Below are 13151 nucleotides of genomic sequence, written 5' to 3'. Positions count from 1 at the left end.
TTTTATAAGATATTATAAGGAAAAAGTAGAAAAACTAATGAAATAGGTTACTTCTAAATAGCGTATCAAGATAAAAGACCAGATTTTAAGGCAAACCAGATTTTAAGCATAATTTTGAAAACCAGATACAATTTAAAACAGGGTTTTTTTTCTGATGCCGGAAAAAAATGTAGAGACAGTAAGAAAAAAATTGTTTTGCATCCATTGGTCTTATTAAAACCCCTAATGTAAATTATTCTTAAATATTTATTAAGTACAGACATGGTCTAGTTACAATTTTACTATGATAGTAAAATGTGCGTTGTAAGCATTGATAGCATGCACTTTCTGGTAGTTTTATTATGATCGATCTATAATTTAACTGATAATTATTCCTCGCGAATCGGAGGTGGACAGGCAGCGAATATTAAGTTGATAAACTTCAATATATATTTTAATTTTTTTAACTCTCTTGTAGCAACCTTTGCTCATTTGTTGGCACATGAAAAGAGCTTTCCAGAATACACCCATTCTGTAAGCAAACTTTTTCCACCGAAAATATAATTTTCGGATTATTAAGATTTTGTAACAGAAAGCGGAACTTTTTTTTTCTTGCATTTTCCGTATCAAAAAAGGTAAAACGAAATACTTATAATTTAATCATGTCTATTCATGTCAAAGTATCGCAACTTGTAATACTTTTTAAATAAGCTAGTGGAGTTAGAAAACTAAATTAAAACAATAATTCGTGTATAAGTTAGTTTCGAAGGCTATTTATGGTATTAATAAAAATTAAACAAATTTAAAAATATAACATTTTATTTTTTGACAAGCATGACAAATCCACGAGTACGTCCATGCATACGTACCAATTACAAATAAATCCAATTTAGAATATACAGGGTGAAAGGGACAGTGCCAAACTGTGGCCGAAACGAAATTAGCCGATTTAAATGGTCTGAATATCAGATGGCAAATTATTTTCCCACCAGAAATGCACCAGTCATTAATATTTAGTTTTAACGCCGCATCATGTATTTGAAATCTATGACATAATATTACAGATTACATGATTTGAAATGAAAAAAAAACAAGAAGAAATAAATTTGAAATTTTGCGCAAAGAATTACCACTTGTTTTTAGTTCAGAATAACAGTCTAAATTCACTGTTTCAGTTTTTGCTAACCCGTCCCTTACTCCCTGTGTATTCCCATCACAAGTAATTTAGCAGTCTTCGAATAAAAGACTTATTAAATAAAATAATAATTTCGTTTCACAATACAAAATTTCTTATAATGTACTTAGGATTTCTATATAAAATTAACATAATACTATATGAATAAATACTAAAATTTGATTAAAATAAAAAAAAAGAGCAAATAATTTTAAAATTAATTATGTATATAAATTCGTATATAATATTACCCACTACTATTAATGTATAATATTAAAATTAATTTCCTATATTCTTAACACCTAATACTTTAAAAACCGATTTTGTGACGGAATTGTAACATCAAAATTGAATGAACGAATCAAATTTGATTTGATTCCTAACAACCCGCCCCGGCTTCGCATGGCTAGATAGGTAGACAATTTTTTTTTAATAAAATACAGCTCATATAACTAGCTGATATAGCTTCCTATAAGTTAAAAAAATAGAATTTGACAAGTATTTTTTTGAGTTGATCAAAAAAAGATGATAAAAGAAAAAATCATACGTCTTTATAATATTAATTTATATAATATATATATATATATATATATATATATATATATATATATATGTAGATTTTTTTAACCCTTCTTTTCATAATGGTGGAAATTCCGAAATGGTTGAATCCGTTCAACGTTGAATCCCCAAAAACTATATAAAAGAACAATTTCACTTTAAATTAAAGTAATAGTATCCAGACACGATCAAATTGATCGTGTCTGGATACCTTTTTAATGTCCATTGCAGAAAAACTACCATAGCTGTGAAATTTGTTTTTTTTTAACCATTTTTCTTTTAATTTTGAACATGAATTATGTCACCTTGATTTATTTCACCAATAAAAAAAAGATATCGATGCCAAATTTAAGAAAAAAAATTTAAAAATATGCTGTAAATATTTATTAGGTATAATGTCGTTTGACATTACCAAAATATCAACGGGGCAATTAGAGTAAACTTGGTCGGGAAAAATTATGTATGGGGGCATAAAAATTTTAGAAATGTTCAAGTGGGGCATGGCACTAAAAGGTTGGGAAAAACTGCGTTACATGGTTTATGAAAGAGACGACGCTACATCAGTCTACTAGTGACCACAGCCTACATCAATACATTATCATATTTTATCTAAATGATCGCGTTAATTTCTGTCTTTCATAAACGATAAAATATATTTTGTTCCACTACTTTTTGTAATCATTTCAACCGTTCGCTTGCATATGAAATAAAAACCTAGTAGAACAAAGCACAAGTATCTATCAATATCAGTATGTTATTTTATATTTAAGTTCCATCAAGAAGTTATAACATACTAAGGGGAATACACAAGTCTGCGCGTTTACCGCAAAAAAGACGCCGTTTGTCGTATCTCCTCACTTTCAGGGCACTTCCCTTGATAAAAAGTCGAGTCTAGGAATTCTGGGCGTTGATATATCTTGCGACGTCCAGTTTTGCGGTCATCTGGAGGAGAAGGCTAAGATAGCTTCCAAAAAGTTAGGAGTGCTCAGTAGGGTGAGGCGATATTTCATGCCAGAACACCGCCTGAAATTATATAAAGCCCAAGTCAGGCCGCATATGGAATACTGTTCTCACCTGTGGGCAGGAGCGCCACAGTACCAACTCCTTCCGTTAGACCGCATTCAAAGTCGGGCGGCTCGAATTATCGATAGTCAACGCCTTGCTGTCCGACTTGACCCACTGAAACTGCGCAGAGATGTTGCATCTCTGTGCATCTTCTACCGAATTTATCATGGGGAGTGTTCTGAGGAATTGTTCGGATTGATACCTGCTGCTGATTTTCACCACCGTACAACCCGCCACAAACTAAAGTTTCAGCCCAATCATCTGGAAGAGTGGCGGTCTTCCACCGTGCGTTTTTCAAGGCACTTTCTTCCACGCACAACCATTCTTTGGAATCAACTTCCAGCAGCAGTATTTCCGAACCGATACGACAACATAACCTTCAAGAAAAGAGTATATTCCTTTTTAAAAGGCCGGCAGCACACCTGCAATGCCGCTGGTGTTGTGGGTGATCATGGGCGGCGGTAGTCACTTACCATCAGGTGAGCCGCATGCTCGTTTGCCCTGTGTTGTAAAAAAAAAAACACACACACACTTATTTGGATAAAAAATCAACCAATTGTTTGCAAGATGAATATTATTTGCATCCTTCGTCGTTACTTTCACTATAATAATATTGAATAAAAAATTTACATGAAATTAGGTTTTTTTTTTATACAACTTAGAATGGCAAACAAGCTGACGCCCCACCTGATGTAAAGTGGTAACCGTCGTCTATAGACATGAGTAGTACCATGGACATAACAGAGTATACTGTTTCGCCCATGATACCCCGATGATGCGTTGCCATTCCTGAGGACTCAGGTGTTATTCATCTGTACCCAGTAAATTCACGCCATATCCCACCCTTCAAACCGAAGCACAGCCATGCAAACACAACTGCTTCACGGTTGAAACACGAATGGGACAGAGGTACCCAAGCAATCGACTTTTGTACAAAGTCTCCCTCTGTTATATATACTATATATAACTTTAACTACATTTTACTCGCGACTTCGTCCGCGCAATAGAGATATGTTTTCAGACCGGAACAAAGAATAACCTATGCCCTTCTTTGTCCCATATAGCATCTGCATACCAAATTTCATAGTGTTTGGTCAAGCCGTTAAGGCGCCAGGAGATAAATAAACTCACTTTCACATTTATAATATTAGTAAGGATTATACAAAATAAAAGACAAACAAGTATAAAATGCATAAAAACACAAAGGAACTGAGAACAACCTCTGGTTGCGCCATCTATCGGATCACACAAATTTATCGCGTTATATTTTGTAGGATTGACACGACAATCAACACTACTTCCTTTGTTTCCTATTTCCGTACATACCTTTGGTACCCATACGGGCAAGAAAGGCCCTTTGTTCCTGCTGAAAGTTGTAAAAGTTCGCCCGCGCGGTGGCGCGACAGGTGATTAGTAACTCCCGCATCACCAGCATGTCTGGTGTACACAGTTGATTAGTAACGCCCGCATCACCAGCATGTCTGGTGAACACAGTCGGTCTTTTTTGATACCGCAAAAAGTTGTCAAGTAGCTCCTGCATTATCCGCATGTCTTTTTTTTGGTACCGCACATGATGGATTCAATACCGTACATTTTGTGAAGTGTTATTATAATACCGCATTTAAAACTTTTGACTGAGAACGTAGTGATCCAGTGCTGTGACTGCGATTCGTGTAGAGATCCTGAAGCTTTGAAGATCCGGAGACCTCGTCAGCCGCTGCCGCTTTTCAATCTTACAAGGTATTGTGCATCCACACATATTGAACTGTCTTTATTTTGTTTTCCATTCTCCGCAGGCAGTTCTACTTCCTTTGCCAGAAAGTCGTGCCAACTTAAGTTTTAGGGACCCACTCTGTACTACGTCGAACCGCAATTTTATTTACCCGCACCAACAACCTCCAAGAATCGAAAAAAAAGTTTCGTCATGTGGTCTCATTTGGTATTTCGCATGTAAGCCTATTTATTTGCTTTTTTTTTTACTAAAAATAAATTTTCTATGCTTATAACTAGTAGTTTAATATTTTTTTTTATCTATATATAGTAATTAAATTGGAAGATAGGCCACAGCAAAATATGTTGCCCGGAAATGGAAGTGGCCATTATTTATGTAAAAAAATCAGTCAAATACATACATTTAGAACGCGCCTTATAAATAGTCTGTTTATTATACGACGGTAGACGGTAACGTTATTGGCGCTTTATATTTCCTTTTTTATATCTATGATTGGTGAGTGCTCTTTGTTATGGTATGATCAAATATACAAAGAAAAAATCTTTATTTTCATTTACATACTGAAGTCTTGATTTAGATCCAATTGCAATTATCCAAACGTTCATAGGTAAACACGAAGAACGTTGCCGGAACAGCTAATAATTTACAAGTCTAGTATTTTTAGTGCCAACTTGGCAGCGGCACGCTTGGCCTGATGTTTGTTAGAGCCTACACCGCAAACGGTGTACTGCTCTCCCCTTTTGGTTATTGTAACCGGCATGATCACTTTAGATAAACTATTGTCTTTGTCCAAGACTTTGGGTTGCCTGAAATGTAAACAAATAATTATTAATAATTAAAATTATTTAATCATTTATACTTAAAATAAAAAAAAGGTCTAACAATGCTAATAAATCTTTAATTGTAATCAATTTTTTTTTAAATAAAAATACTTAAAATGTGGAAAACATTTTCAATAACTTTTATTTGAATGAAAAAATTTTAAATACACTGGATTTGTATCTTCTACATATTGGAATATTTTAATAATCTTTCTACATTTTTAATATACAATTTGCTAATCTATGGTAAATTGCAAAGTGTATGCTGCCAATAGTAAAGGCTTGAACGGTTGAATGGATTTGAATAGAATTTTATGTACAGGTAGGTAAATATTTTATACCACTGAAATGGCAAACAAGCATATTTGGTCCACATGATGGTAAGTGGTTACCACAGCCTATGAACGCCATCAATATCAGTTAAAAAGGGGTAAAAACCCCTTTTTATAACGTATATATGATTTTATTATATATTTACGCGACACAAAGGAAAATAATACATACCCAAATACGGGGCAAGCGTGTACCCTCTCGTAAAGAACTTTCACAGGCTGTTGAGGTATGCAAGTTGAGAAGTTCTCGATTTCTTTCCACATAATACGATAGATTACAGACCAAACAGTCTGAAGATCGCCTCCACAATCCAGGAATATGGCTCCCACAAGGGACTCGAATATATCACTTAGCACCTGTCAAATATAACATATACATTTATTATTCTATAGCATTTGTGATACTTATATATTCGTTTTTTTTTTTTTTATTGTGTGATAATGGAATGGTACAACGCCCGCGCTAACAGTATACGCAGGCGGAGTACCAATGAGATAGGTGAGGATGAAAAGGGAGGTCAGTTTGCTCATCGTAATGAAATCACGTGAAGTTAAGCACGTTGTTACTAGGAGGGCCGACAAGGAGATGACCTGACTTTATTGCTAGTAATAAGGCTAATCAATTCAATCAATAAACGAATAGTTCCCATTACTAACAATCCCTTCCCCCTGTATACTAGTTGAAATTATGTGTTTATTTAAGACCAGCTGTTGCCCGCGACTGTCTGTCGCGGACATTTTTTTAGATCGTTTAAAGAGGAACAATTCTTTTATACATTTTTTTTTTTGGGTAACTTGAACCGTTTACACAGCACACGCAACGGAAGCCCTCAAATATGATTTTCCCCGTTTTTGCAACATTTTTTACTGATACTTCGCTCCTATTGGCCGCAGCGTGATGTAATATAGCCTAAAGTATTCCTCGATAAATGGACTGTCCAAGACAAAAATATTTTTTCAATTCGAACTAGTAGTTCCTGAGATTAGTGCATTCAAACAAACAAACTCTTCAGCTTTATAATATTAGTATAGATATAGACTCTTAAATCAGGGAAAGGTGTTATTAGTAAATGCAGATAATGGCTCCAAATACTAGAAAAATATTATGATAAAATATACAATTATATTGTGTATACCTACATCAGTTTGTATGCGTCTAACACGTCTAAAAGGCTAACATGTCGAATATAATTGTATTGTTAACATCTGCATGTATTTATACGCATGTTTCACAAATAATCTTGAATCTCGAATAGGGTAACTGACCTGACTTAAATATTACTTATCATCACTCACTGGTGCCCCGCCAGTATAATACAATAACGTAGACGGAGTCGCCATTTCTTTCTCATCCATCTATACTAATATAACAAGGAGGAAGGATTTTTTTGTACGTTTGTTTGTAGTGGATAAACTCACAAACTATTTAACCAATTTTATAACCTATAGAACATTATATTATCAGCGAGTAATATAGGCTATATTCTATTTTTATAAAACCGTGTGAAGCTGGAGAGGGCTGTTAGTTAAAAACAAAATTCTTAAGTCGATTTTAAAAATTTTAAGTTATTTTTAATTAATTTATATTTATTTTATCTTTATAAGTGAAGATGAATTCCAAGTTCCACCTAGTGTCAATAATCTCTAACAACAGAATTTTATTTTCTTTACATATATAGTATAAAGTTTTACTTAACTAGATATATAAAAAAAAAGTATATTGTACTATCACAGTTAATGTAATATTACTAACCTTAGGTACTTCTACATACTCGGCAATATGAGATTCTTCTTCATCAATCAAGTATAAAACTTCTTCGATGATTTGGTGATCTCGTTGTTCTTGGTGTTGGACGAAATTCAGTATAGCCTTGTCAAGAACTGGATTCAGTTGTGAACACAAGTATCTTAAAAAAAGTTTGAATATATATATAGGTTTCATTTTGAATTTACCCTATCTAAATATATCTTTAAAAACTATTTAAATGGATAATACTCGTGAGAGTGTAAATAAAAATATTTTTATTTAAGTTTATGCAATAATAAGCATTTTTAAATTTTTTTTAAGAATCTACCGCCTAGTCTGGTATGCAATTTCAGTTAAGAACGAGCAAGAAACTTAGCTGATGCTTTATTCAAACAAATGATAAGTTTACATAAAAAAATGTGAATGGATAAATTGATCAACAGAAACATTAGTTCATAGTGATCTTTAAGTAGTTATATGTAACATCCAAAATTAGTTCAAGAGACAGTGAACATTATTTCAAAGTCGATACCAATGACATTAATAACTTAATAGATCGCGTATGGGGCGAAGGGATATACTAATTATTGGAAAATTATATTCAAATTTTAATAATAATGTCTTCCTTTTACACTTTGTATACATCGAAACAATGCTAACAACTTACTTGTGAAGATTATGCTTGACAACGTAAGAAGCGAATGTAACGTTGTTCACGAGGGCCGATCTCAAATCAGTCAGTTCACCGGGTTTCAGCTGCCGGCAGTTTTCGAACACGTGCGACGTAATCAAGAAATCCAGGATTGCATCACCAAGAAATTCTAATCGTTCGTAAGAACGAGTCAAGCGATTACGGATGTATGATGGGTGCGACATTGCCTGAAAACAACACAATATACAATTACAGGAGGAAAGTGATTGTTAATAATTTAAGGTAAAATAATGTCAGGTCGATCTACAGCCAGTTGCCCTCGGAAACTATTGTGATTAATAATTGTAGAATTCGTCACGATTAACTAACTGACCTGCTTCATCTTCACTATCATCCCTTACTTGGTGCTCCGCCAGTGACTACCGATAGCGTAGGCAGGGTAATTATTTAATTTTCATCCATTTAAAGATATACACTTGCGTATGTTATGTATTAAAAGGAAACTCAGTGATAAAACTCTCATCAACTTTATCAAAGAAACGCTACCATTAATTTGACGACTGCACAAATTAGTATGGAAAGCTTAAAAGCTTTTATCGTTCTTCGACTCACGTTACTTTAGAAAAAATATTCTGTTCCTCTGGTAGAACACTCTTTTAAGAAGTGATAATGATTTTAATAATCGGAAGAATTTTTTTATTGTATTTTTCTAATAAACGAAAGGAGACTATGAATGAAATGAGTCTATCCGCAAAAAAAAAAAACAAAGTGACTAACATAGCCCGAAGCATAAAGAAGATGAAGTGGTAATGGGCTGGTTATATACTCGTAACTCGAAGAATCGACAATTCGTACGGGCAAATGCAATGTAGAACGACTCTTCCACTAGATGAAGTGACGACCTCAAATGCATTGCAGGCAGTCAATGAATGTAGTTGGCTCAGGACCGTTCCCTATGGCAGTCTAATGGCGGAGGCAATGTTCAGAAGTGGAAAGAGTGGCTAAAATTATGATGATGATGACGACGAAACGAAAGAAAGATGAAACTTTAATTTTTGTTAATAATTATATTGCAGTTTGTACAGTAAAATATGGATAATTCAACACTTTTCACAGGTAACAAAATTTTACTATTTTTAATAAACAACATACATATATATTAAATGGAACTTATTAGATATTTTCTAAGTTAATAATGTACTCAATTGATTTCCACTAATCTATTTAGCCTTTGTCTTTTAAATAGTAAATACCATACGAACGTAGAACAATAACGGAACCATGTACAACACATGTAATGTCGTACCCGTATGGGCCCAGTATAGATGGGTCACCCCTTCCTTTAACGTGGATATCGTAAGATATGACTAAGGGAACGAACGTATTAAAATATCATCAAAGCCTGCGGTTGCCAACCCACTTGTCAAGCGTGGTAACTACGAGCAAAACCCCAAGGTGTCCTATATTCAGTAGTAGACAGTTTACTAATGTCTTGATTAATACATTGGCTAACATTGATGAGTATACAAGTAGAACATACCTCCAGCAAATAGGATGGATCCTTGAACTTATAATTTATTATACGTTCGATGTCACTGGTGCAATTATTCAATAGGAAGTTGACGTCTTCCTTAGTTGCCTTGCCTTCACTGATCACTGTTGGCATATTTTTGTGCAGAAATTGCGCGAAATTGTCCTTTAACAAAAGAAAATGAAAAATAACTTTAATGTAAAAAAAGATTAATTGGAAAACATTTCTAATTAATTATATGTTATAACCGTTTAAAAATCAGTTCGCTTAATAGCAATTGCCGTTCTCCTAGCGACTGACTCAAATCGGCAACATCATTACACTGTAGTTGGTTTTTTAATACTTCTGTTAAGCTTCTTGTTAATACCATAAAGTGGCAAACAAACATACAGCTCATCTGATGGTAAACGGCCACTGTTACCTATAGACACTTACGATGTAAAAAGGTTACGTGTGTGTTGACAACCTTAAAAAACCCCATATTGTCTCTAAGGAAAACCTCGGCAGGGAACTCATCAAACAGCCAGAGCGTTATGACAAGTTATATAAAAATATTATCAACTTTTGCTCTCTTGTATATAATTAAATAAACAGAAAAAAAAGCAAGCATACAAACATAGTACATATATGTCAGATAAATACGATTGGGGTGGTTGAAAGATTGACAATAACAACATGTAACAAATGGTATTAAATTGAAAACAGACAATGTTCGTTGGATAACACACTATTCTATAGTATAGTATCATCAAGCAGAAAGTATAGGGAAGGTGGCATGTAGGAGAACATTCCACTCACATAAGATTTTCTCTATCTCAAGTAATATATATGTACACATATATATGTAAATATGTTTCGGTAAATAAATTATTATTATGAAGGTAATTTGTTATGCAATTTAGAACAGCAAACAATCTGATGGCCCATCTGATGAAAAGTGATGACAATCGTCTATAGACATAGATAGCACTATGGCCTTCATACAATACGCTGTGACGCTCATGTACACTCATGTGACTCTCATGCGTTGCCAATCCTAATCGTCTCCTTAGATTATCTCTACCGTTTTTTAATCAATTGACAGTATAAGAGCTCAAATCGTGATTACCTAGCACAACAGGAGCTATTACCCGCGGTATTGCACGCGTGGCGTCGTATTAATTTCTGTCCATCTTTATCTTTAAGTTGAAATTTTGAAAAACCTTTTTTTAGCTTACATTATCAAATAAATTTATATTCCAAATTTAAGCTTTCTAGACTTAGTAGTATTGGCTGTGCGTTAATAAGACAAAGGATTTTTATAAGTATAGATTGTATTGCTGATGGGCTTTTCTGAAATTTTATGTTATAAACAAATACTCACCTGTGGAGGCATTACTCTGAACCACTCCAGGACTTTCACCGCGCCAAGAATACCACCGCTTAGTAGGTATGTTCCAACAATAGCTTCGACACAATCGGCCACAGACTAAAAACAAAATAGCAAATTTAAAGATGTGTTAGAAATTAGTATTCATATACCATTTATCATCATTTCAGCAGTTAACTCTCCACTGCTGAACCGTCGCCATAAGGAGTTTTGCCAGTAGTTGACACGATTGGCAGGCGGGTTGGCAATCGGAGTTAGGCTTTTAGAGATGTTTTAAGAGGGACGCTGCTACCCTCTACCAATAAGGGCCCTTCGTTGCCTCTTACCAGAGGAAAGATAGGGGTGACCTATTTTATGTCGGCCCCATATGGCTATATTTAACAAATTTAAACATTTCATCAAATAATCGATTTTTTATTTCAATTACTATTGGACATTAGTAGATCGTTTTCTTTACAGACCGGTGAATTATGCGTTTGTTTACATACTTTTTATTACTCGCTGTCACAGACTATACATTGAAATCTATTTTCTGTGTGTATATTTCAAGTCACAGTCTAAAATGACTTTTAATATAATCGTCATGAAATAGTAACTAAAATATTAAGACAAACAAAAGTCCGCATATAAAACACGTTACGGCGTACAAATATACAGCCGAAAACATCTTTCGGATAAATACGTTTTAATTAGTGATGAAACGCAGGTGCCTCGTGTCCTAGCATTAAAGACTGTAATATCTAACTTTATCGACAGACTTCAAAAATAAGGTTCTTAATTCAGTTGTATTTTTTTTTATATTTGTTACCTCATAACTCCGTCAGTTATAAAATGATTTGGTAAATTCTTTTTTTTTTTTATCTGAATGTATCCTACATTTACAGACTGGTACCAAAGAAATTTTATCAAAATTGGTTGAGTAGTTTAGCTTTTAAATCAAAATTACTGGTTTTGGCACAATTGAAGTTGTTTTTTTTTTTAGGAACAATTTGATAGTAACAAAATAATATTAGTCTAGCTTAAACACATAATCGAATTAGGTATTATTACTCATTACCCCGCCTCAAACATGCAATAAATTTATTTTATTTATTTATAATATTAATGGTTTACAATAAATATTATATTAGGAATTGTTAAAAACCAAGATTGACGGTTCCACTGTTAACAATATTTGTGAGGTCGACTTCCACACGGTCCCACGTAGTTTCTACATGACATCATAGACCACGATATATATTATAGGTCACTTGACGTTCTGCCGCCCTCTAAATAGGACATAAACAGGCACTAACTTGTATCTACTTATCTAGACGTTTAGGTGAGCACGTGTAGATAAAGCAGCTAGTATAAAATGATTGAATGAATGAATTAGCTAATCGCTAATTCATTCATTTATTCAATAAAGTGACAAAACATAGAATACCTTTTCATAATTTTTAAATATAAATAAATAAATTTATTAATTAATGACAATCTATATTATTATTTATATATTGCAGTGTGGTCCCACTATAGATTGTGTCGTCCTTTCTTTTTCCTTCGATGTTGTAAGAGGCGACTAAAGGAACTTAATGGTCGAGGGATGGGCAGCAGTGTCCTTCGGATTCTAAATTTACAAAATCTGCTGCCCCTTGTAGCCGTCGCAGGCAGGCCGCGGTGTATAAGGTATATTGATAAATTTAGCGCAGATCATGGCTAATATCTGTTAAATTCATCACGAATTAACACCAATTGCCCTAAAACCTGACTTCATTCAAACCTATAACCGATACCCCGCTGAAGTAAACCAATAACACAGGCGAGGTTACCATTCCGTAAAGAATGAAAAAATAAATTTCGTACCTTGTCGGACACAGCCTGTGAGCGAACATAACACTGCATGGAGTTTTGCGCTTCCCCTTGTGGTTCTGGTTCGGCAGCACCATCACAGTTGGCGAAACGACTTTGAACAGAGTTCCAACTCTCCTCAGATAGTGAACCACTCAGTGCCTCGGCTTGCGAGAATTGCATGCCGATGAGAAACGTTGGCCTAATCTGTAAATACAAATTAATTAATGACAATCTACATGTTGCCGTGTGACCCTGCCATAGGATGAGTCACCCTTTCCATTCGCGTGGTTGTTGTAAAACGCAATTAAATAAACTTAACGGTCGGGGGAAAGGCAGCAGCGCCCTTCTTAAAATACCA

At 34.2% G+C, this 13151-nt stretch overlaps 1 protein-coding gene across 2 annotated transcripts in view; it reads right to left on the bottom strand.

Annotated features, from left to right (window-relative positions):
• Window positions 1-780: 780 nt before the first annotated feature.
• The window catches only part of LOC113509931 (endoribonuclease Dicer), a 48055-nt gene continuing 35684 nt past the window's right edge, over window positions 781-13151 (bottom strand). For both annotated transcript variants that reach the window (XM_026893363.3, XM_026893362.3), the window contains exons 28-34: window positions 12806-12997; window positions 10955-11059; window positions 9601-9756; window positions 8076-8287; window positions 7415-7568; window positions 5834-6018; window positions 781-5314 (exon numbers count right to left, since the gene is read on the bottom strand). In XM_026893363.3, coding sequence (XP_026749164.2) covers window positions 5152-5314; window positions 5834-6018; window positions 7415-7568; window positions 8076-8287; window positions 9601-9756; window positions 10955-11059; window positions 12806-12997 — 1167 coding nt within the window. In that variant the 3' untranslated portion in view covers window positions 781-5151. The remainder of the gene's footprint in view (window positions 5315-5833; window positions 6019-7414; window positions 7569-8075; window positions 8288-9600; window positions 9757-10954; window positions 11060-12805; window positions 12998-13151) is intronic.

Source organism: Galleria mellonella, unplaced genomic scaffold (assembly GCF_026898425.1).
Source record: "Galleria mellonella isolate WM207_F2 unplaced genomic scaffold, CSIRO_AGI_GalMel_v1 utg57, whole genome shotgun sequence".
Taxonomy (NCBI): Eukaryota; Metazoa; Arthropoda; class Insecta; order Lepidoptera; family Pyralidae; genus Galleria; species Galleria mellonella.
This window is presented reverse-complemented; position numbering and strand designations above follow the sequence as displayed.